Source organism: Tachyglossus aculeatus, chromosome 13, assembly GCF_015852505.1.
Source record: "Tachyglossus aculeatus isolate mTacAcu1 chromosome 13, mTacAcu1.pri, whole genome shotgun sequence".
Classification (NCBI taxonomy): Eukaryota; Metazoa; Chordata; class Mammalia; order Monotremata; family Tachyglossidae; genus Tachyglossus; species Tachyglossus aculeatus.
Window position 1 is genome coordinate 17,007,842 of NC_052078.1, and position 26,048 is coordinate 17,033,889.

Sequence of the window (26,048 nt, forward strand, 5' to 3'; positions counted from 1 at the left end):
TTTCAGCTGACTTCAGATGATTAGTAGGCTTAGGCAACTGAGTCCCAATCAGCCTCACTCTGTAGTTACAAACTCAGAGCAATTTGGTGACAGAGGAAGAGGCAGGAATCATCCCCTTAATTTAAATGAGAGGAAAAACCACCTAAACCTGGAAAACTGCAGAATTATGATGGTAAATTAAAAATCACAGCCCAAAAGATGCAGCAGCAACAAAAGTATAACACAGGAAGCAAAGGGCTTTCACGTAAAGCCCTGCCAAACACTGATGAGGTTTGGCTAGAATTAGCTCATCCTCTTTACTGTGAACATGGGGACATGGTTATGAAAACCGTGACTCTTCACAATCCTGATTTAGTGTAGGTCTACTGAACTCTGGAAATAAACCATGGCACTGCTTAAGAATTTTATATTTTAATCAGACATAATTCAGTCAAAGAGGGATCAGACATCAGAAAGCCTCAACTTCCTCACCCCATGTGGACATCTGTTATTTATCATCTGCGACTGTCTGTAAGTCTTCCAAATATTTTCCAGGTCATTTTCAGGCTGCCCGTTTGACCTTTTCCCTGTGACAATCCAGGGAGGATGCTGGTGTCCCCTACTAAGATAAGGATGTAGGGATTCCGGGTTTGACTCTTGCCTCCGCTTGGTTCAAAGATGATCTACCCTGTATGGATGACCTGGAAGCAGGTCAATGGGGGTGGGAGGGAGGGAGGCGCATTGGGAGAGACTCTCGCAGCCACCACTGTGGGACACCTACCTCCCCTGTGATTTCTGGATTGTGCAAATTCCTGAATCTGGATTAAACTGAGAGGAGAACATGGATATACTGGGAAGGAATAAGCAGCAAAGACAAGGTGTGGCCTAATGGATACAGCACAGGCTTGGAAATCAGAAGGACCTGGGCCCTAATCCCAGCTCTGCCACTTGTCTGCAGTGTGACCTTGGGAAAGTCACTTAACTTTTCTGTGTAGCAGTCACCTTATCTGTAAAATGGGGATTAAGACTGTGAGCCCCAGATTAGCTTTTATCTACTCCAGTGCCTGGCACACAGTAATTTGCCATTTAGAAAAATTTAAATACCATATTAAAAAAAAAAGACAACAACAACTTGGGTTAGAGGGCTCCTGTCACAGGAACAATCTCCAGGGTGCAAATCTGGAATAGGAATTTTAGGGATTTTGCTGGAAGGAAAAGAATAACCTTTCCCTCCTCTCAAGAACCATTGCCTGTTTTGCCGGGCAAGCAACATCAGCTTTTTAAGTCCTTATCCCAGAAGCTGAAGCTTGCCCCAAGGTCGGTGAATATAGTAGGAAAATGTCCTTTCACAAGGAATTCAAATTAGCACAGAGGGATGGCCAAGAGGAAAGAGCACGGACCTGGGCGTCAGAATACCTGGGTTCTAAGCTCAGTTCTGCCACTTCCTGCTGTGTGACTTTGGGAAAGTCACTTCACTTCTCTGTGCCCCCGTTTCCTCATCTGGCAAATGTCCTCTCTCCCCCATTAGACTGGGAACCCCACTTACGACAAGAACTTGGGCCTGGTCCGACTGCATCTAGCCCAGTGCTTAGTACAGTGCTTGGCACATAGTACACGCTTCACAAATGCCACAGGTATTATTATGACTCTTTCCTGAAGGAAAAAACATCAGCTCAGTGGTGAAGCTTCTTACCCAGGCCAAAGGTATCTCTGCCGACCTTCTCCTCCACACCCCCCGTCGTCAGGGGGCCGTTCTTGCCCAGGGCTAGGACACGTGTGGAAACTGCCCCCACGGGCCCCGGCTTGGGCGCCAAGTCGGGGCCGCTGGGGGGGCCTTGGCTCCCACGTCGCTCCCCCTGCCCCTTCGGAGGCTTGCCCTCTTCAGCCTCTTCCCCCGAGTCAGTGCTCTTGCTGCTCAGGCGTCTCATGCGGGAGACCGAGTCGACCTCCTTCATTCGCACCAAGCGGTCCATGACCATCCGGCTGGGCGGGGAAGCCAGTTTGCCCTGCAAGGTTTCAATCACCTTGGAGGCGCTCCTGAATCTCTTCTCGGCACCAGGGAGCCCCGTGGTCCTCTCCACAACGTGAAGCAAAGAGGACCTACACAGCTGGTTTGCTTCCAGCTCCTTTTGGTCCAGGACGGGGGAAGGCGGCTCGGCCTCGGGGACGCGAGGACGAGGGGAGGTGTCCCGGCTCGGGCCCCGATGTCCAGAGTCGTTGGTGACTCTCCCAGAGCAGGTGTCTCTCTCCCCGACGAACAGAGGGCTCTCGGTCCAGCCACACTTCCTCCGGCTGTCGTGAGCGTCTCGGGGCGATCTCACAGCATCTGCCCGCGCAGAGTGACAGGACACACTCACCACCGGCCTCTCCACATCAGAGGCACTCCCTCCATGGCTGTGGGGCTGACTCGGTCCGGTCCTCCGGTCTCCGGGAATGAGAGACTCCACGGCTACCTCGATGCCCAGAATCCTCGCCGCCCGCACCTGGAGGGACTCGTGCTGAGGGATTTCTATTGCACTTAAGTTTTCCAAAAAGTCATCCAGCTGGCTGGCAGTGTGGCTTAGGCCGGAACTAAGGCCCACAGTCCTCAAATCTGGCTCAGAGATACCCTGATTTTTGTTGCCCACAAACAGGCGCACCACAGAACCTCTTTCTTCCGCCGTGTCACTTCTCGGTGGGGTGGCCACTTTGTTCGGTCTAACAAACTTTAACACATCCGCACATCTAGTTTCCTGAGCCTTCCTTCCCAATAGAGAGGGGGACCGATAGAGAGGGGGCGTCGCAAATGCCGGACACAAACGCGTTGAAATCACTCTTTTCTCTTGGCCTGGGCTGCCAAGCTGCCTGTCTGAGTTCTTCTCAATTTCCTGGGTTCTCTGCTTTGTTACCCCACTCCCACCTTCGGGCCTTCCTGATTCACTCCAGCTAGCCTTTGCCTGCAAGGGGCTTTGGGTCAGAGGATGGGTGTCTGCGTAATCGGGCTTCAATTCCACACTCCAGCTCTCGGACTTGCTTTTAACTCTTCCCGGTTTAAATACGGGGCCCCCTGCTCCCACCATCCTGGGCGGCTGCCCCGCTCTAGCTTCCTGCTTGGGTCCATCGGGCAGAATGGTGCCCCATCCGGTGTGGGCCCCGTCCTTTGGCTCCTTCCTGTCTCTTTCCGTACTCTCGCCGTTACTGCTGCTGCTGTTCCTCCTGCTGCTGCTGCCGCTACTGCTGCCGCCGGTGCTTTCTTCCTGACTCTGAAGCTCCTTGTTAAAACTTTCTAATTGGCTTATAGCGTCCCAGGGACGACGGCTCACGGGCTTCAAGAGAAACTGCCCAAACAGTTCTTTACTACTGCGCGTGGGATGCTCTTCTCCCTTGACCACTTCACGCTTGGGCCCTGGGCTAGCGGTTCTATCCCGGGCGTCTCTGCAGGATCCATTCGGCTGGACCTGGTATGTTTTGGGGGCAGGCCCTGAAACGGAGGGTGGGGAAGTGCTTGAGAATGCGCTGTTGCTGGATGGAGTGAGATACCCTTGACCTTTTGGATTAGATCCCTGAGGCCGCCATTTCCGGTCACCGGGGGGTAACCCCCGCTGCCCCTGTTTTTCAGAAGTAGCGGGGGCCAAAGGTGTGGAAGAGGGAAGGCCATTACTCGTCCCCCCGGGTTTGGCATCAGGCGGAGGCTGAGCGTTTGGGGGTTCTTCTGGGAAACTGGTTTGGGTCTGCTGATCTCTGTATTGGTCCCCAGGCCAGGAGCCTGAATATCTGAGTTCTCTGTGTTTTGTAGCCCGACTGTCACTGAGGTCATTTGTTTGTTTGTACTCTGCCGTTCTCCCCGGTTCCTGCTTTTGGAATCTGATCGTGCTAGCCATGCTTCCTGTAAGCGCTTGCAACTCCAGGTCAGTAGAAGACAGGCTTAAGAGGCCTTGTTCTTGCAGAACTCTGCTCTTATCAAATCCGTTCTCTAGGTCAACACTCTGTTTTAAGTCATTGTTGTTCCTATCTGTATCTGGCAGAAGGGGCTCTGATGGAACTGGGATAGAAACCAAACAAAATATGGTCTCGTTGGGTTTTTTCTTTGCACTTTTTTTGATTTGAGTCCCAGTTCCAAGTTCAAACTTCTTGAGCTTGGCTACGGTTTCACAGGTACCATCCCCCTGGGAGGGAATCTGACCCCTGAGGCTCTCCTGACTGGGTCCCCTCCAGGGCCGCTGCTCCCTCAAGCCACAGCTGTCTCTTTGGTCCAGCAAGGCATGGCTCTCTGAACCCCTGGGTGGTGTTGCTGGCGCCGGCCGCCTATGGCTGGGGGCTGAATTTCTGAGGCCCCTCTCACCCCCTGGCCTGGGTGATGGAGGGCCACCATCGGGCTGGGTCTCCTGGAGGGGTGGCTCCAGGAAGGCAGCGGGCACTGTCCTCCCTGAGTTTCCAAACGGCCTGGTGTCTTCGGGAAGCCTCTGGGGATATGCTAGTTGAATATGCCGGATCCGGGGATCGTCGAAGGGGATGTACTGGACAGAGCTGTCAGGGGGGTTTACATGCTGGAGGTGACTGGGGTTTCCCCGGAGTGGGTGGGGGTCTGCAGAGAATCCATCTCCAGCCCCGAAGCTCCCAGAAGAAGGCTGTTGCCGGCTGGGGTTGGTCCTCTCCCCGGAATGCTGCTGTGGAACACGACCCCCAAGGGAGTGAGGAGGCACTTCGTTCGAGAAGCGGGGGTGGGAGTTTGGCTGGGGCGGGGACTTGTAAGATGGAGGAGGGATGTACACCGGAGGCTCCAAACCGGAGTCCTGAGGGGGAAGGTCTTGCCACGACTCACTAACTTTGGTCAGATGAGCAGCGGGTTGGTCTTTCTGATGGTGATCCTGATACCCACAGGCCTCCACAGCCCCCCTGTTCTGTCGGTGCAGTTCGTAGGACGGAGGTTTGATGGGTCTGCCATATTTGGGCTTCGTCAATGGCATCACAGGGGTGATACCAGGGGTACCCCTCTCGGGGGGTTTGCTGAATTCCAAATGTGAACTATTACTATGGGGATAAGCTGGCATCTCCCCAAAGCGCAGGACCTCAGGAGAAAGGACTCTGGGGAGTGACTGTGACTTGCCTTTGTTCTGAGAACTAAGTGCACTTTCTCCCTGGGTGGCTGAGTACAACTCTCGAAGCAGCCTTTGCCCGTCACCTTCAGACATCTGCCTCCCCAGTTTTCCAGGCTCACTCCAGCTTTCCACATTAAGATTCTGCCACCTAGCATCCCCCGGCATTTTCCAGCTCTCTTCCAAAACACTCTTCTGCATCCCCATCTCTGTTCTTCTTGCTCCTACCTGCCACTGACCCTCTCTCACATTTCTGTTGCCACCTCGGGGCTGGGACATCCCTGCTGTTTCCAGGTTTCCTTTGTCAGTGTAACCCAGCAAAACTGTGAAGTCTTGTCCTTTTCTTCTCCAGTGGGCAAGATCTTTGTCCGTCTTGGGCCGGGAAGACCATCCTAGTGGAGCTTGGTCACAAAACCTACCAAAAAAAAAAAAAAAAACAATACTCAGCATTAAAAGATGAAGCACACAGGCTTTGCCCTTATCCTTCAGGAATTCCATCAGTGATCAAAAGTTGGTTTGGCCCTAATGGATTTCTGCTTCCTCCCATCAATGATAGCCCCTGGACCATTCTTGAAGACAAGGATGGTTCTTCTGTTATGACTGTAACCGGGGAGTGACAGTGGTAGCAGTGGCAGCCCTGGAATGGGAATCTCAGGACCACTGACTGATGACTGGAGGGATTCAAGGTAGGGGGCTGTTCAAAGGAGTGTTTGAGCTCCCAGGAGGAAGGACCCCTTTGCCCATTAGTTACTAGAGAATCCCTGAATGCTGCCACCCTCTGATACCAGAGCCCGCTCTAAGCCTGCGAGCACACTGGATGCCACCTGCACACTGCTGCCTGACTTAGAAGACAAAGTCACGGATGGTGTCTAAGTCAGGCTGGGGCTCGAGTGGCCTTATTCACTGTCCTCCATGCCGAACTGCCAGGAGTGAGACTGGGGTCAGGGGGTGGAGCTCTCGTCTGTGCAATTCAGTGGAAACGATTTTACGTAAAGGGAGAGTGCTTAACACCCGACACATTCAAGATCTGTTAAGTTTTACAAAGAGCAAGGGACCCTTAACAGATTCTGACTTTTACAAACGGGAGTACAAAGGTGACACTAAGAACGCAGTCATTACCCCCAATAATAATAATAATAATGATGGCATTTGTTAAGCGCTTACTATGTGCAGAGCACTGTTCTAAGCGCTGGGGGGGATACAATGTGATCAAGTTGTCCCACGTAAGGCTCACAGTCTTAATTCCCATTTTTACAGATGAGGGAACTGAGGCTCAGAGAAGTTAAGTGACTTGCCCAAGGTCACGCAGCAGACTTGTGGTGGAGCCGGGATTCAAACCCACGACCTCTGACTCCAAAACCCGGGCTCTTTCCACTGAGCCACGCTGCTTCTCTATAGTAATTCACTCCCCTCTCAGATATTTGAACATTAGTCACTTGGGAATTTTTATGCCCACGAGAGTTAAACGGCATTCTACACAGGTCAGTGAACAACGAGAAATCAGCTCTACGCTATGTTGACAAATTCCCACGTGTGCAGTTCTGACCCTTGACCCAACTGAGTGTTAGGTTTTTGACCCTTCTCAAAAACACCGAGTTCCACATCCTTGAGACTTGCACTATTTAAATATAGCTTTCAACTCAACTCCAACATCTTCAGAAGTTAAAGATTTATGAGAAAGTCAATTTGAAGGCTGTAACAAACACTACATACAGTTCGCCCTAATGTTTGACCTGATGAGTGATTTTAAGGTTTCACGGCTCTTCTCCAGAGGGCTTTTGCTCACTCCATTGTCTCATTTCCCACCACTCCCCTGCTCACGTTCTTCACTCCGGACAAGCAAACCAGCCCGCTTTCCGTCCCACACATATCGTCCAATTTTGCCACACTGCAATTGCCATTCCTCAGGCAGGGAATGCTCTCCTCCCTCCTCTTTGCTGTGAGACCCTCAGCAAATCCCTTAACTTCCTGTTTGCTCACCTGTAAAATGGGGCTAGAATCTGATTATCTTGAATCTATCCCAATGTAACACATAGTGTTTGACACCTAATAAGCTCATCATCACTTCTATCATCAGCCTTCTCTTCCAGGGAGCCTGTCTAGATTTAAATATCTGGCCCCAGTTCCTCCTTTCCCTCCAGCTTTCCCTATTATTTATGTCTACGGCTACATGTTTGTGGCCCCCTGGGCTAAAAGACACAAAGTAAAAAATGTGTTATGCGAACAGAGCCTCCGCGATTTCCTTTTATGTAAAGTGATTTGGGATCAGCCTTTTTTTTCTTTTACAGCATTCAAGTGAAACTATAGAGATCGAAAGACACTGATGCAAGAAATGGAGAAGGGATTGAAGCAGCCCTCCTCCCACAAATGTGTTGCACCCATTAAAACGTGGAGCGAAAAGATAAGGACAGCAGAATGAGGTCACCCATAAAAAGGGCTTAGAAAGTCCAGGCCCCACCCCACAAAGCCTTCTGTGGCTTAAGGAAGGCAGTAAATCTGGTCCAACAGTAAGAATAAAGAGTCTTTATCAAGGCTTGGGGGAAGGGAGGGAATGGGGAAAGGAGGGGAGAGGGCTGGACAGAAAATAGGCTTGCTCTCACAGAGGCACAGGAAGAATCATTAAAATATCGGAAATGTTGACGTCTTTTTAGAAACTTAAAAGAAAAGTCTAAACAAAATCTCACCAACTGGAAAGTACAGAAGACCTCCATGAAATGCCGGGCTATGCCCGGTCTGGAACTAGTGGGACAAGACAAAGAGCTTGAACGAACAGCTCTGGACGGGACCAAGTAATGGTACTTGGGTGTCCCTGGGGGATTCCTGGAGAGGAAAATCAAGAAAAGCAAGGCTACAAATCACTTGGGAGAATACTGGGGAAAAACAAACAAAACATGGGGTTGGGGGAAAAAAGATCTGTTTAAAAAAAATAAAACAAAATGTGCCACAGAAAATCATTTCTGACCCAGGATGGTTTAGTGGCATTAGTAGTAATAATAATAATAATGGCATTTATTAAGCACTTACTATATGCAAAGCACTGTTCTAAGTGCTGGGGAGGATACAAGGTGATCAGGTTGCAGGGGGCTCACCGTCTTCATCCCCATTTTACAGATGAGGTACCTGAGGCACAGAGAAGCGAAGTGACTTGCCCAAAGTCACACAGCTGACCATTGGTGGGATTTGAACCCGTGACCTCTGACTCCAGAGCCCGGGCTCTTTCCACTGAGCCACGCTGCTTCTCGAAACCACACAAAAGGCAGGCGATGGTGAGAACATCTTGTCCGGCCACCCTGCGGCTCAACGGCCCAGCTCTCCCTATCCGCTGGTCCAAATGACCAGACTGGGAAAGCCTCCCTGGGGCTGTCGCTCCTGGCTGGACCTGGCACCGGCTCCCGGTACCGTCTGTTCTCCATTCCCTGCTGGAGCAGCGAGGCCCCGGCCTGGCCTGGCTCCCATTCTGTGGGTGGCCATCGCTCCTCTGAGCTGGAAGAGCAGAAGGGCCAAGAAAGCGGAGCTGGAACTCCTCTCCCTGCTCCGGTCCAGGATCTGCAAGTCAGTTTTGAGAAGCGGCAGAGACACCCCAGAGGAAGGTGGTGGAGACGGCTCACACCTTGAGGCCCCCTCAGAGCCCTGGGAATAAGGCAGATGCCCTCCGACCCCAGCCCACCCAGTCTGGCCCTCCTCCTTTGCCAATTTGTACTTCCCAAGCGCTTAGTACAGTGCTCTGCACATAGTAAGCGCTCAATAAATACGATTGATAGATAGATAGTCTCTCGCCCCTAGGCCTGATGCCAATGTAAGTCACACAGCCTGAGAGGCAGTGAGGCAGACAAGAAGGGAATAGAAAGAAAAGGGAAAATGCAGAACGGGAGAGTCCCACCTCCATAACAAGATGACAGTGGTGAAGATTTTTTCCTCCTTCAACCTTCTGTGCCCAGAATGGCCCCAAAATTCTGGGGATGAGGACAGCCGCATCAATTCTACTCGATAAGAGCAATGGCAAGAAGGAAGTAAAAGTCAACAGAAAGTATTTGTGACCATCCACAAATACTGGGGAAGCAGCGTGGCTCAGTGGAAAGAGCATGGACTTTGGAGTCAGCGGTCATGGGTTCATATTCCGGCTCCACCACTTTGTCAGCTGTGTGACTTTGGGCAAGTCACTTAACTTCTCTGGGCCTCAGTTACCTCATCTGTAAACTGAGGATGAAGACTGTGAGCCCCACGTGGGACAACCTGATCACCTTGTAACCTCCCCAGTGCTTAGAACAGTGCTTTGCACATAGTAAGCGCTTAATAAATGCCATTATTATTATTATTATTATCCAGAGATCTGGGATTGAGATCTGGACTAAATGAAAGTTTCAGCTAGCTGGTGGAGCTGGTCATGGTGGAGCTGAACAGTTCAGCCAGTGGAAGGCTGACAAATGGCAAAATGACCCTAAATTATGACACACAGAACACACAAATAAGAACACACAGCTAACACAAGTGGATTTAAATTGGATATGAATATGGGTGAGAACGACATAATGAGAGTCTACTTCAACAGGTGTAAAACTGGTGCCTGGAGAGGGGAGGAATCAGAAACACAGACTATCCCAACCAGACGGAGAGGATAAAAGGACCAGGTTGCTGCCTCCTGTTCCATTTACGCTGAAGTAGGATTGCAACTCCGACTCCGTGAAATGGGTTATCCCATCACTAAACAACAGACCAGATAATCCCTCTCTTTATATTTGACAAGACGGCAGCTGGAAAATTTGGAGATGCTTCAGGGATGGAAAGAGGAAGATAAATGGAAGGGAGTTTCAAGAAGGGCAACAAAGTGTGAACGGAAACACAAGGACTAAGCTTTAAAGAAAAGCAAATGAGCTAAAGAGCTTAAAAGAGCCAGAGTGAAAGTAAACAAGGCTGGAACTCTGTTCTGGTTAAATAATAAAAATGACTAAATTTGTTAAGTGCTTACTATGTGCCAGGCACTGTACTAAGTGCTGGGTAAATACAAACTAATTAGATTGGACATAGTCCCTGTCCCACATGAGGCTCACAGTCTTATCCTCATTTTCCAGATGAGGTAACTGAGACACAGAGAAGTTAAGTGAATTGCCCAAGGTCACAAGGCAGACAAGTGGCGGAGCTGGGATTAGAACCCAGGTCCTTCTGACTCTTAGGCCCCGATTGGCCGTTTTGGTTCAAAAATGATTTTTTTTTGTGGTGATAGCAGTGGCAGCAGCCCTTTTGGTCAGCGATGGGGGTATCCACGCAGCCCCCTTTGCTGGCCACACAGGCTGGGGCAGGCTAAGGCACCTCTACTGAGGGGGGCCTGAGGGTGGTGGGAAATACCCAAGCTTCCTCCCTAAACTCCAGAGCTACCCTCTTTCAACACTTTGCAAGGGGCAGCATTCTTTTTAGAAAATACCTTTACTTTCACTGCTTTATAGAAAAGTGATATTTGCCTTCATATGTCCAGAGGGACAAAGAATATTTAGGACTAGATGACATGAAGGGATATGGAACTAAAAGAAGTCTTCCACATACCGAAACAATCCAATTTTTGCTTCTCCGGGAAAAACACACTCTGTCCGCACAGAGTGCTCTATTCAGTTAGCATCGCCACCATCATTAACAACAGAGACTTATTGAGTTCCACCTTGGTGCTTAGAGGTTTTCTAAGTTCGGTCTGCTGTGTTCCTTCCCCTTGAGCTGTTCACACTTCTGTCCTTGGCTTTGATTTTACTGGGCTTTTTTCTTTTTTATTCATTCCTTTGCTGTAAAAACGTGAGCGTGGATCACTCACCCATCTTCCAGGAGCTGTAAAATTGCTGATGGCAGACATGTGCACACATGCTCAGAAAAGACCCCTACAGGAAAAAGTGCTTGGTTTGGGGTGTTTAAAGGCAAACTAGGCAAAACCAGAACCAGGGAGGGCCTGTACGGGGCAAGCAAACCACTCAAACATCCCAGCTCCACTCAAGGTGGGTTAAGACACTGAAAAGACAACTTGAACAATGCAACTTGAAATGGCATACATAACAATTCCTCCTTGGATTTATAACCAAGACTGGACTATCTTCTTATACTAACATACAATTTGACTGTAAGCGCCTGTTGGTAATGGAGCTGGTCTACTAGATCTACATCTCTGCCCCTGCTCTCTCTCCCTCCAGGCTTGCATCTCCTCCTGCCTTCAGGACATCTCCATCTGGATGTCTGCCCGCCATCTAAAATTCAACATGTCCAAGACTGAACTCCTTATCTTCCCTCCCAAACCCTGCCCTCTCCCTGACTTTCCCATCACTGTTGATGGCACTACCATCCTTCCCGTCTCACAAGCCTGCAACCTTGGGGTCATCCTCGACTCGGCTCTCTCGTTCACCCTCACATCCAATCCATCACCAAAACCTGCCAGTCTCACCTCCGCAACATTGCCAAGATCCGCCCTTTCCTCTCCATCCAAACCGCTACCCTGCTCATTCAATCGCTCATCCTAGCCTGACTGGATTACTGCATCAGCCTCCTCTCCGATCTCCCATCCTCCTGTCTCTCCCCACTTCAATCCATACTTCACGCCGCTGCCCGGATCGTCTTTGTGCAGAAACGCTCTGGGCATGTTACTCCCCTCCTCAGAAATCTCCAGTGGCTACCAATCAACCTACGCATCAGGCAAAAATTCCTCACTCTCGGCTTCATGGCTGTCCATCACCACGTCCCCTCCTACCTCACCTCCCTTCTCTCCTTCTACAGCCCAGCCCGCACCGTCCGCTCCTCTGCCGCTAATCTCACTGTGCCTCGTTCTCACCTGTCCCGCCGTTGACCCCTGGCCCATGTCATCCCCCTGGCCTGGAATGCCCTCCCTCTGAACATCCACTTCCTCCCTTCCTCCCTCTGAACATCCTCTTCATCCCTTCAAAGCCCTACTGAGAGCTCACCTCCTCCAGGAGGCCTTCCCACACTGAGCCCCTCCTTCCTCTTCCCCTCCCCCATCCCCCCGCCTCACCTCCTTCCCTTCCCCACAGCACCTGTATATACATATATATGTTTGTATGCATTTATTACTCTATTTATTTTACTTGTACATATTTATTCTATTCATTTTATTTTGTTAATATGTTTTGTTTTGTTGTCTGTCTCCCCCTACTAGACTGTAAGCCCGCTGTTGGGTAGGGACCGTCTCTATATGTTGCCAACTTGTACTTCCCAAGAGCTTAGTACAGTGTTCTGCACACAGTAAGCGCTCAATAAATATGACAATGAATGAATGCTCTCTTCCAGACACTTATTACAGTACCCTGCACAACATCTGTGTTCAATGTATACCACTGATAGATCAATTTCCGACCAAGACATTTCCCAGCACCTTGCACACGAGAGAAATATGAAAAATGGGGCTCCTCTCTGAATTATTAGCTACATTAAGCCTTCCTTCCTCTCCAGGAGTTTGAAGTTTGTGATCCTTAATAGAGCTCTGGGGAGGGCCATGCCTCAGTGACCTCACATGAAGCACAGCCATCCCAGAAGGACCAGCTCCCACGGGACTGAGCGATGAGCAAACAAAGGAGAATTCTGAGCCTCCCCCAGCTCCAATCTCTACAGGCAACAAGGGAGGGCAAGGGAGAAGCCCTTGGGAAGCCAGAACACTGTTAGGGGAGCACAAGTAACCATGGGGCGAAGACCACGCCATCACCTCTCAGGTTGGAAACAACTTGGGAGGTCACAATGACTGAGAATACACTGTTGGTTGTCGGAACATGACTCCGCCACCTCCAATGCAGGCAGATATTGTGGTTCCTCCAGGGGGAAGCCCCACCGCTTCAATAATAATGCTCTAAGGCAAATAGTCTGAGGGCCCTACTGAATCATCATCATCATCATCATCAATCGTATTTATTGAGCGCTTACTGTGTGCAGAGCACTGTACTAAGCGCTTGGGAAGTACAAATTGGCAACATATAGAGACAGTCCCTACCCAACAGTGGGCTCACAGTCTAAAAGGGGGAGACAGAGAACAAAACCAAACATACCAACAAAATAAAATAACTAGAATAGATAAGTACAAGTAAAATAAATAAATAAATAAATAGAGTAATAAATATGTACATATATACATATATACAGGTCCATCACAGTACAGCCCGGGTCGCCCTTGGAAATCGATCAATCAATCAATCGTATTTATTGAGCGCTTACTGTGTGCAGAGCACTGTACTAAGCGCTCGGGAAGTACAAGTTGGCAACATATAGAGACGGCCCCTACCCAACAGTGGGCTCACAGTCTAGAAGGGGGAGACAGAGAACAAAACCAAACATACTAACAAAATAAAATAAATAGAATAGATATGTACAAGTAAAATAAATAAATAGAGTAATAAATATGTACAGACATATATACAGGAGCTGTGGGGAAGGGAAGGAACTAAGATGGGGGGGAAGGAGAGGGGGACGAGGGGGAGAGGAAGGAAGGGGCTCAGTCTGGAAAGGCCTCCAGGAATGATAAGAAGGGACAAATCGAACCCCTTTCTTGCTTTCCCCTCCCCGTACAACCTCATGCCACATCCCAAATTGGTGAGAAATCGGTCAGAAACTTTCTACTTATGTGCTGGAGCTACAGATAACCAGTCAGCTTCTTTGCTGGGTGACTCTACTAGGTAAATAATACCAGGAAATCAATAAGATGAATCCATACCGTAGGAAGACTGCCGCTCCCTGCATTCACCAATCCAACTAAGGGTCTGAGCAGACAGGTTTTGGGATTTTCCAGTTCTGCCTCCTTCCCTCAGGTGAATGGAGATGACTTTAAGACCTGTATGTTCTCTCCAGTATATACTGCCTAATCAGATGACATTTCACATTTGCAAAATCTGACACTGAAACAGACATATTGGCTCGAAGCATCATTTTCTACAGAAAGCCATGTAAAACTCTAAGGCAATAAAGGATATCTAGAGGAGGTCAAAACCAAACCTCGAAAAACGGACGGCTAAATCTATCTAGTAGCACTGTGTGGGGTGTGTGTTTATCAGTCTAACTTTTGCCTCCCAAGATGACACCACAAGCACTGCCTTCACATCTACATCACAGGATCCTGGAGTCTGGGAGGTCTCTAATTAGTCATCGCCATTATTGATGCCATCCCAGTACAGTGCAGTGGCTAATTACAAGTTATGCCTGTGGTTAACCGGCTTGAAAAATAAAAATAAAAAGACTTTACTAGGGCTCCTGGAGAGGACCTAGGGAAAAGAAAAACTGCACTTTGGCTCGAGCTGCGGGTGGACTGTGCCAAGTTACGTTGCGGTTTCCTCCAATCACAATGTTCTGAGGAAGCACATGAAAGGAAACCTGCTGCTCTGATAGCAATCATAGAAACTATACTTTATAAAGGTCAAGTATTATGTGGTTACTTCTTTCGTGGCATAGGGATGATGTTTTGCACACTGCTAAGACCCCCACAGCTCAGTAAAAGCAAGGAACATTAAAAATCTCCATCCCCCCTGCCCCCCGGCCCGCATCTCTCCCAGTGCCACCTAAGGCAGAGCCCTTGGCTCACGCCTAGTCAGTGACATGTCCACACTCCTGGGCCTCGCCCCTGTTTTTTCCAGGAGGGCTGCCAGTCTGAAATGCCGGGCTGCCCATTCTGTTATTCAATCCTCTACCACTGTTCAACTGGGTGTGTGCTCTCATCGCTGTCCCCATCCCAGAATATAAACTGTGCAGGGCTGGGGAACGCATACCGTCCCTGCTTAACTTTTGAATCCGAGCCCTAATATGGGATGATTCCCCATAACGGAGTCGTGTTTGGTTTCTGCCGCACGTCGTCAGCTGCATAATAAAACAAACGCTCACTGCATTACGCTCGACACCCAGGTGAGAGGTGGACGCACGTTGACCGGTATCTCAAGGAAATGTAATGCTAAAGAAAACAAACTGGGGCATCTCTGTTGAATGGTGACTGCCACGAAAGCAATCAACGGGGGCTCAAAGAACATCTGAGGATGGCAGCAGGGCCAGGTGTTGCCTGAACCTGGCTCACTCTCCTCCGGGTCCTGGGAGCTCTGGAAGCTTGGAATAGCTTTAGGTTGAACCTCTACCAAGAACCGCACAGGACAAGAAACTCTCACAGGCATAAATAATTGCTTCTATATGGGGAATAATGAATCAGAAAAAAAATTGATTCGTTTGATTCATATCTACAGTATTTTGTCAGATACCACCCTTGAATCCTTCCCCACAGCACCTGTATATACGTATATGTCTGTACATATTTATTACTCTATTTATTTATTTATTTTACTTGTACATATCTATTCTATTTATTTTATTTTGTTAGTATGTTTGCTTTTGTTCTCTGTCTCCCCCTTTTAGACTGTGAGCCCACTGTTGGGTAGGGACTGTCTCTATATGTTGCCAACTTGTACTTCCCAAGCGCTTAGTACAGTGCTCTGCACACAGTAAGCGCTCAATAAATACGATTGATTGATTGATTGAATCATATGCATATGAATGAAATGCTTTTCAAATATCCCCTACACAGACAACATTTAATTTTAACGGAAGAAATGCATTCAACAAGGAACTTTAGCTCTCAACCGTCTTCTTTCCAGGGACTGAGGAATCAAGGGCCTCAAATAGTCTTCTACCCTGAGCAAAATGGTTTTAAAAAGCAGTGCTTTTTCAGAGGATAACCAGTTTGTTCTAGCTTACTGATTGAATTCTCTGAACTACCATAGTCGTGTGGATTGAATCTTCCATTTGTATTTCTGTTCTTGGTTTCCCAGAACTCTCTGTAAATGATTCTAGGTGCACGTTTTAATCTCCTCCCCAGGAGAAATCTGTTCTCTTTTATGGCTGGTGCTTGATGAGGCAGACTTTGTTACTCTTCACAGTACCCATGGAAAATGGCACTAGCTTCTTTCCTCATTGTTAGTATAGTGTTTTTCCCCTATAGCACAGGGGTTACTTTCTTAAAGAATGTCCCATTAAGGCCACCCAGGGGAAGGGGAAAACATGACCACCCCTTCCATTTCACACCATTTCATTATATTCATATGCTGCATGCACAGATATCATTAGCGGAACAGAATGACACTCTACGGAAGTTTGTCTGAAGTTAACCAAATCTATCAATAGTTTTCTTGGAGACCCCCGAAACCTCCTCCCATTCATTGTCTCAGAGTCACCGTGTTACTCTCCCAGATCCCTGCTGACCCAGTTGCGACTTCTGTCTCAGGATGGATGTTTTCAAAATCCCAACCACTCAAGGCATAGTCCACTATGACTTTGGGCAGCCCCCCTCAGACATTATCCCCACACTACTGACCCTCTTTGATGTTGTGCCCACTTTGACACTGTACCCCTAGATGGCTGCTACACTCAAGGACTGTCCAAAGCTGGCTCAGCACGCATATGCACAACCATTTTCTCTGATATCGCATCATATTCAGAGACAGGTATGTTCCCTAATTCCTCAACAGTGTTCCTTCCAAAAGGCATAGCGAAAACCACCTTTTATTGGATAACTGAATATACCCTATAATCTGTAAAAAAGGTAAAATGGCTTTTTATTTCATTTTAATTTTCTGCCTGCTAAGTTTGCCAAGGCAAATGTGAAAAAAAATCATTTTCACTCAGTGACGGAGATAAAGCACGCACACACTAGAGCAAAGCAGTTGAATCTCCACAATGTTTAAGATGGTGCCACCCAACTTTATCCTGATGCCTTCTTCATATGTTTTAGACATACTCTGGACTCTACTGGGAGCGAAGGAAACGGTCTCCTTAGTCCTTCAAAGGAACAAGTCATCACCCAAATTTCAATGTGAGACATTACTCTCCTACTCTATTAGTTTAAGGATTTACTAGTGCTACTTTGAAATTTCAGACTCCTTTACCTTCATATTTAATGTCACTTGAACAGCTTTGTCAGCTCGGGGCAAATATATTTTTTAGGTGATTTTCTTTAGGCGAAATAGCTCGTTTTGATCCTGGGCCTGCATGGGTCATGTTGAACACTAACCTTAGATTTAACATCACTGGGGCAAGCTATTATTGTGTTTGGAGCCACATACCATTAGTTCTTTCTCCTAACATTAATCTGACTGATGGACTGGTAGCGTTAATGTCCCACTCTTCAGCCCTGTCCCTCCACCCGACTTGTTCTTTACAGACCCTAGAATCTGAGGAGACTTAGGGTAGTGAGGGTGAGGGAGACAAGGTCACAGCACCTTGGGAATGCAGCTGTCGAAGAGGTGGAGCTTCACATCCCTGTCAGTTGGCCCATCAAAAGATAGAATTCTTCCCTCACTGCACTAGCTCAGCTTACCGTTTAGGGGTCCTTTATGCTGAATTGTGACATCAGTACATAGTAGGAATTCCCCTATCATTTAGAGGGTTAGTGAGTCGAGTACCATCAGCACCAGTAAGAAAAAGGCAGATTGCATCAGCTTCTTTAATGTGAATTAGGCTTATAACCGTCTCATCTCTCCATGCTGCCACACACATTCTCTTTAATCCCTTTTTCTCTTCCTCCTTTCTCTGACCCTCTTTCTTCCCCTTTCCCTCAGGGTGCTGAGAAATGGGTAGTCAGTGAACTTTGAGCTGAGCTGCTTCTCTCTCATGCTCTGTCTCTCTCGGCCTCCACTTTCCCTCTCTTTCTGCCATCCCATTCCCTACTTTTGTCCTCTGACTCCCCATCTCTCTTAGGTTGCTGAGCAATAGATAGTCTTTTCACCTTGAGGTGAGCTACCCCCACATCCCTAAAGAAACAGACTAATACTTTTTGGATGCCTGAAAAAATATTTTCATCAATGCACCACACACAGGATATTGAGCATTTAGTTCCAAGTGGAGTTGCTTTTCTTATAAAGTTTCACTGCATACTTTTAATGTACCGGTTATACTTCATGATATTTGCTACTGCTCTGTACAGCAGTATAGCCTACTGGAAAGAGCATGGGCCTGAGAGTTGGGGAACCGGGTTCTCATCCCAGCTCTGCTACTTGCCTGCTGTGTGTCCTAGAACAAGTTTCCTAACTTCTCTGTGCCTCAGTTTCTTCATCCATAAAATAAGGATTCAAAACTTGTTCTCCTGCCTACTCAGACTGTGAGCCCCATGTAGGTCAGGGACTGTGCCTCCTCTGCATATATTTACCACTGAGTGCAGTACTGAGTGCAGAGTACAATACTTTACTTGAGGTAAGTCCTTAACAAATGCCACTGATATTATTATTATTTTCCCTGTTACTTCATGATATACGATAAAAATAATTCCTCATGAAGTTCTGTCAATGGAGAAGGTCATGTTCATTAGATTAAAAACTCTTTGAGGTCAGGGATCATGCCTCCTTCTGTATTAGTTGATTGTTGACATGGACATTCAACTGGAAGCAGTCCCAATATGACAGAAAATCAAAGGATTGATAAGCTTCAGTAAAATTTGGGAACTGTTTGGCCGTTTGAGGAAAAGGTAGATATGGGAGCTCCGTATTAATCCAGGTCTTTAAAAGAAAGACTAAGACATGTCAATTCATGTACTGTTTAAAATGTTTGCAAAAAAGAATAGGCACGGTAAAGACGCAGCATTGCCTAGTGGATAGAGCACAGAGTTAGGAATCAGAAAATCATGGGTTCTAATCCTGGCAATGCCACGTCTCTGCTGTAGGACCTTGGGCAAGTCACTTAACTTCTCTGTGCCTCAGTTTCCTCATCCATAAAATGGGGATTAAGACTGGAAGCTCCATGAGGGGCAGGAAATGTGTCCAACCAAATTATCTTGTATCTACCCCAGGCCTTAGAACAGTGCCTGGCACATAGTAAGTGCTTGACAAGTACGATTACTAGTATTAATATTATTTACAAAAAGAAAATTTAAATAAAACCCTACATGGTCTCAAATTTGGGGGGGGGCAGTATACAAAAATTGGAAAATGGTGGCCCTTAGTGGGTCACGGGTTAGGTCTACTCTTTTCAAATATGAGCACAGAGTAAGCACTTAATAAATACTATGATTACTAGGTTATCAAAGTAATTTTCTCTTTCCCAGGTCACCATGACAGAAAATGAGAATGTAAAACCAAATAGTACTCGCGTTTCAGACACAGCCGGTTCCTGGAAAATGCCAAAACTTGAGTGAGAATGAATTTTCTCATAGGAACGTTATGTGAAATTGACTGCCGAACCTAGTTCACATACATAGCTTATTTTTACCAAAACTACACATTTCTGGGTCTTCAATGGGTTCCACTACTGTAAATAGAGTCAGAGAGGTTACACTGTAGGATAACTTCAATGGAAGGAAAATGGTCATGTTGACCCTTTCTGGGGACTCCAGCTGGCGGTACCCTGAACAGTGCTTAATTTTCACTATTGGTGTGCCCAATTACAACTCCTCCCTGTCTCCCAAGACCTCTACATCCATGGTGAGACAGATTTGTTGGGGTTAGGGAAAAGGCCTGGGAGGGCACAATCACGCTTTCCCCTTCCCTGTCTTCTCTAGCCTTTGGTCCCTACAGCTACCTGGGTCCAAAGGGTTGCATGTGGGGAAGGTAAGGATAGGTGACATTGGGGTACTTCCTGGACCACCATTCCCACCCCAGCTTGTCTGACCCACTCCGGGTGGGTCCCAAGCGTTGGGGCCATCCTGGAGGGTGGCAGAAGTGGGTTTCACAGCCAGAGAAAGGACCAGACTACCTGTGAAACAAGTGAGAACGGCTCCAAAATACATTCCAAAATATGGCACCGAGAAGGAGAGGAGAAGAGGGCTCCTGGGGGATAGATTTGGGGACGCGTGCCGTGGGGTGCATGAGTGTGAGCGGGTGCCACGTGGAAACTGCGAAATGACTGGACGGGAAAAGGGATGGTAAGTTTAAAAAAGAGATGGAGCAGAAGAGGCCGGGTGAGGGTGGTGGAGTTGCTAGGGCGGGTGGATGTGTCCATTTTTACCACTGATGAAGCACTGTTCTGTAGATGGTAACTGGAGGTAGTGCCATCAAGGAAGATGATGGCATAAAGCCAAAATGTATGTAAGGCTGCAATAGAGTAATTAGAGAAAGGTTTGCGGTGCTAGTCACCGTAATTCAAAACATCATAAATCGAGGAGTGCTGGTAAGAATATGGAAAAAAGGAAAACAGAGTAAAGAAAGGGCATTAGAGGAAAGGGAAGAAATTCCTCTTTCACAATATTCAGTTTAATTTCATGAACTTTCCAAAGGAACTGGCAAATCAATTATAAGTAACCAGTCAAAAATCAAATTCCCTTTAAAATATCCTAGAAAAATGAAAGGGAAATAAGAGAGCGGATGAAATATGGAGAGCAACCGTCTGCATCTGAAATGTTTAGGAATGAAATTGAACCAGGCTAAGAAAACAATCCTGGCTGTAATTATTCCGTCACTCCCAAATTCTGTATTCATCCTTCAGGACTTCGACCTGAACAGAGTTGTTTCTTATTCCCATCTCAGCAGGTGGTTCAGTGACACGGTGGTGAGCTCTGAAAATGTGCCAATCCTGGTGCGGAATTTAACTGCTTTAGCTCCCCATTTGGTCATTATTGCTCAGTTCCACCTGAATTCATGGCAGCTTGTGACCTACCTCTGACTTGGGTATTTTTTTACCTTAGGAACTTGCCCATCCGTCCATGTGTCCGTCCATCCGTCCGTCTGTTTGTCCGCCAGCCCATCTGTCCATCCATCTGTCTGCCTGACAGACGTCCGTCCTTCCGTCTGTCCATCCCTCAGTCTGTCTGTCCATCTTTCTCTCCGTCCATCCACACATCTGTCTGTCCGTTTGTCCATCCAGCTGTCTGTCCGTCTGTCTATACAGTGTTCTGCACACAGTAAGCACTCAATAAATACCATTAATTGTTTCTGTTTTAATAATAATAATAATAATAATAATGGCCTTTGTTAAGCACTTACTATGTGCAGAGCACTGTTCTAAGTGCTGGATTTACCTCTTTAAGGAACAGCTCGAGGGCAGACCATGCTGCTGGAGGCCTGTCAAACTTGTACTCTGGGCCCTTGCCTCAGCACCTGAAGCAAAGGTGTTCTTTCTATAAGTTAGGAGGTGAAAAGTTAGGGGTGGGGAGGGAAAGATACAGATACAGAAATACAGTTTTGTTCATGCCTTCTGGACTGCATAAGCTCCTTTTGTAGTTCGGGTTTTCTCTTCAGGCATCCCACCCCTAAACCACTCTGTTGCCCTTTTTTAAATTGGGGCTTTTTTATGGTATTTGTTAAGCACTTACTATGTGCCAGGCACTGTTCTAAGTGCTGGGATGGTTACATGCTAATCAGTTCGTGCCTCACAAGGGGCTCACAGCCTTAATTCCCATTTCACAGATGCAGTAACTGAGGCAGAGAAGTAAAGTGACTTGCCCAAGATCACATGGCAGATGGGTGGCAGACCCGAGACTAGAACCCAGGTCCTTCTGACTCCCAGGCAATCCACTAGGCCAGGCTGCTTCTCATTTAAGGGATTTTAAGACGGTTATCAAAACACTGCTACATAATACGAGCTGCATATACAGAGCCTTCCCTAGACAATCCGTCCCCAATCAGAAGTGCAGGTCCCGTCCCTGGTTCAAAGCACAGAGGGGTAAAGCAACAAAATTTTATGATGCGATGACAAGGGTTTCCACTGCACTGGAGTGCTCTAATGAGAGTTTATGGCCTGCTGGCTTACTGGAGAGATCCCTCTTCTCCCTCCCCATTCACCACCCTGGTTCTTGTTTTCATTTGACTGCTCCCATTCCACCTACCTACGTGGCTGCCTGCTTACCAGGGCTTACCGCTCGTGAAGTCTATGGGTAAAATTGGGCTTCTTAGAACAAAACCTATACCCCTCTGCCTGAGGTGTAGTGTAGCAAGGTGAGAAACAAAACATCTGAGGAACTAAGAATAAAAAACAGATGCAGGATGGCAGAAAAACAAACTAGCTGCAATCCCATGTATTTAACTGAGTAGCAAGGTGAGAAACCAAACATCTGAGGAAATAAGAATAAAAAACAGATGCAGGATGGCAGAAAAACAAACTAGCTGCAATCCCATGTATTTAACTGAGTTTACTGTTTCTGGGGAACGGCTGAGAGAGGGGTAGATGACATGTCCACACTACAACAGAAGAATGATGACATGGCATCCAAACTTACCCCTCTTCAGAAGCCCAAACTGCGGGTGAGCCTTGAAGATTCCTGTGCTTCTCCGGGTTCCCCCGACGACTTTCACCACCACTCAAGTATTCCCTTCCTAGCGATTTCTTAATGTCCACAAAAGCTCTGGAGTCTGTTTCATGTCCGTTTACAGTTTCATGACCCACTCTCTCCTCCGTGAATTCATGCCGGTACCCATCGCATCTACCTTCATGTGGGGCTGGGGATTTTCTTGACAATTTGTATCCATGAGAAATCAGAAGGTCCTCCACACTGAACATACTGCACTAGTGTCCGTCACAGCTGGGCCCCTGGAAGCCTCTCTGTAGCAGGATCCATCTGAGGGAAGAGACAGAAAGCTCCATTTACCAGAGGTGCAATATGCCGTCACCTTTACCTGACACTGAACCGATAGTGGGCCTCCCATATATTTGAGATACATATATATCTCCCCCGTCCCCCCAGCCCATCGGTTGAATCAAGGTCCCTGGACCGCAAGCAAATGGTTTAGAACTTTGTGCTGACTGACTGCGATAACCCCTAGTTTTATTCAGCCGCAGAAGACCGATGCAGCACTGCTGCTGACTCATCTGTTGCATTGAAGGATTTGGTTGTAATTGCATCCGATTGCACATTCTAATAAACCACCTTGAAAAACTTACACGCTGGAGTTAAGTCTGCGTGACATCAAAGGCATCTGGTGCCTGCTGTGAGGAGCAAAGTTTGTAAGTCAGCGGGTAGCAGCAGGGTTGCCGAAGTGTGGCTAGACCCAGAATCTGGTAGAATTATAATCCAGAAAAAGGCACAGAAAAAAGGATGCAAAAGGAACGAGAATACATTCAATAGGGCGTTTAAAGGTTAGAACTGCAACCATATTGATTCTCCAAAGGGGACTAGGCTCATGTCCTGTTCAACTCACTCCACTCCATTGCATTCAGCTTTCAGGCAGCACCTTTTGGCAGGCTGAGAGGACTGGCTGGAATCTTGAATCAAAGAACATAATATACCATGGAGGAGCCAGCCTAAACAGGGCCTGGATGGCCCATGTAGCAGTTAACTAGCAACTGAGAATAGCTTCTGAGCCTTGGGGCTTATATTAAGAAAATAACAACAACAAAAAAGCCACACCCTCATAAGTGTATACGCCCAAGCACATCATCGCATCTACCCCTCTCCTAAATTCACATTCACATTCCTCTCAGGGACAGCATCCACATCCATTAAGCGCCACACCATATTAGTTCAATAGTGGCAGCAGCAACAATCCAGAGGCAAGTCACGCTGGAAAAAAAAAAAAACCAGGAAGCGAGCCCTCTATTTCAGTGCACATGTGCAAAATTGGGCAGGGGGCGGGAGGAGAGCTGACACCGATGGTGTTTATTTTTAAGCTACAAGGGCCCGTTTCCTAGGCTTCCCTGCGTTAACAGGAGGTGGGGGGGGGGGGGAGATGTGGATCAGCCTGGTTGTTCTAATAGATTCCACCAGTGTTCCTAGATGAATAATCATTTTGGCTTGTGGGAGAAACAGGCTAAAAAGAAGGGGCCCCAGTTTTAGCTGGGTCTGCTCCTGGATCCCACTAACTGGATGGAAATAGATCCTCCCGCAGCCGTCAAAGACAATAGCCTGGAAATGCCTGCTGGACAGATTGCAGGTGCAGGGAAAACATGTGTGCTTCCTGTTAACAGGAATTTGTATTCTATTCCAACTTGCTGAACCGCTGACACCCCTAGTTCTTTGCTCCAATGTTCACTAAGCGGGCCAAAGCATGAGCAGTCGGTCTGAGTGTGGACCATCACCTCATAGCATGGATTCTCACCTGGCTCGGATTTTTCAATGATGGCATGGGAAAGGCAGGCAGGGAAGAACGGGGAGAGGTGGAGTTGATTTAAAATCTTTGGTTAAATTTATGCTATTTGCGAAAGGGCAGAAGAGGCAAGGTGAAATATTATCAGAGATCCATTGGGGTAGTTCAAAGAGACAGTGCTCCCAATCTGTTTCACCTAGAGTTAGGAGAACCACAGGAAGTCAGAGGGCTTTGCCTGAACAGAGACCGAAGTGAAGCTAAACTATAGCATCAAGCCAGTCTCAAAAGATCTTACCCTAGCACAGCTTCGGATAGAACCCCGCACAGGTGCAAAGATTATCTGCTGGGTGACCCTGGGCAAGTCACTTTACTTCTCTGTACTTGTTACCTCACCTATAAAATCTAAATTGGGACAGAGACTGTGTCCAGCCTGATTTGCTTGTATCCACCACAGCGCTTAGTACAGTGCCTAGCACGTAGTAAGCACTTAACAAATACCATAATCATTATTATTATTTTTATGGTACAGTCTATCCATCCCCACTTCCCACGCCAACAATCAAAAAATTGCATCTTTCCCCTGACCCTTCGCACCAATCAGAGCCATGCCAAGCCCAGTCAGCCCTGGTCAAAATGTATCAGATGTCCTTGGACTTAGAAGGACCTGGGTTCTAGTCCCGGTTCCACCACTTCTCTGCTGTGTGACCTTGGAGAAGTCACTTCTCTTCTCTGTGCCTCAGTTACCTCATCTGTAAAATGGGGATTGAAACTGAGTTCCATGATGCTGAGTACAGTACTAAGTGCTCAGTACAGTGCTCTGCACACAGTAAGTACTCAATAAATACAATTGAATGAATGGATGAATGAGTGACATGGATTGTGTCTGACCCGATTACCTTGTATCTACCTGAGTGCTTAGAACAGTGCCTGGCACGTAGTAGGCACTTAACAAATACAATTTAAAAAAAAAAAGACAAAAGAAGCCCAAATTCCAGCCTTGGATCAGACTCAGCCTCCAAATTTCAGCCTGTGTCAGAGGAGACACAGGTCAAATTTGTTACGCACACACAAAATTAGAAACAATTTAACAGAACTTATGCAGCAGATTTCTTCCTTAACAGGGTTGCATTAAGATTGCATTAAGATACAGCTGAGCATAGTTAGTAATCCTTTGCCATGCAAACACTAAACCACAGGACAACCTTGTTTGGCTAACGGGATGAGGAAGGAAAAAAACAAAACATTTCCAACTCTGTTAAAAGCCAAAATCTGACCTCAGAGATTTGAGATCAAAAGTGTTTCAATTGTTTGAAATTACTAACTTTGTTTTTATCTGCCAGGCCAACAGCTGCTGTGGAACTAGAGTACTCATTACTGTATCTGGGGGGGGAAGAGATGTTCTGGGGAAGGAGAGCTTCCAGCTTCTTCCCAGTGCTAGCTGGGCCCAATCAATCAGTGGTATTTATTGAGTGCCTATTGTGTGCAGAACGCTGTACTTTGCACACACGCGCTTGGGAAAGTCCGGTAGAGTTGGAAGACACAATCCCTGCACACAAGGAGCTTACAGTCTACAGGGGGAGATTAAGCGCTTAGTACAGTGCTCTGCACACAGTAAGCGCTCAATAAATACGATTGAATGAATGGTCCAGCTCCAGTAATGACTGACGACTGCCTCCAATTGTGACTGGGTTCTTCCGCTCTGGGAGTCTTTCCCTCCCCATCTTCCCTCTCCCCTTTTTCAGAGAAACTTCCATTATCTTATACTCCTAGTCCATCTGACTTATCTCTTTCCTCAATTGAAATAATTTTTACGGTATTTATTAAGTGCTTAATATGTACCAGCCACTGTTCTAAGCACTGGGCCAGATACAAGGAAATCAAGTCAGACAGTTCCTGTCCCACAAGGGACTCACAGTCTTAATCCTCATTTTACAGATGAGGTAACTGAGGCACGGTGAAGTGACTTGCTCACGGTCACACATCAGACAAGTGTTCAGGCCTGGGCTCTATCAAATAGGCCATGCTACTTCCCCAATAATAATCATAACGG

The 26,048-nt window shown here is 47.4% G+C and overlaps 1 protein-coding gene across 4 annotated transcripts in view; it reads right to left on the reverse strand.

The window, feature by feature from the left end:
* The window catches only part of JCAD (junctional cadherin 5 associated), a 62,775-nt gene that overhangs the window by 12,744 nt on the left and 23,983 nt on the right, over positions 1-26,048 (reverse strand). Inside the window, exons 3-4 of one of the 4 annotated variants that reach the window (XM_038755995.1) lie at positions 22,195-22,533; positions 1,673-5,469 (exon numbers count right to left, since the gene is read on the reverse strand). In XM_038755995.1, the coding sequence (XP_038611923.1) occupies positions 1,673-5,469; positions 22,195-22,475 (4,078 nt within the window). In that variant the 5' untranslated portion in view covers positions 22,476-22,533. Of the gene's footprint in view, positions 1-1,672; positions 5,470-8,934; positions 8,951-10,592; positions 10,653-12,411; positions 12,473-22,194; positions 22,534-26,048 lie in introns of those variants that run through there. The other 3 variants (XM_038755996.1, XM_038755998.1, XM_038755997.1) reach the window with 3 other exon arrangements.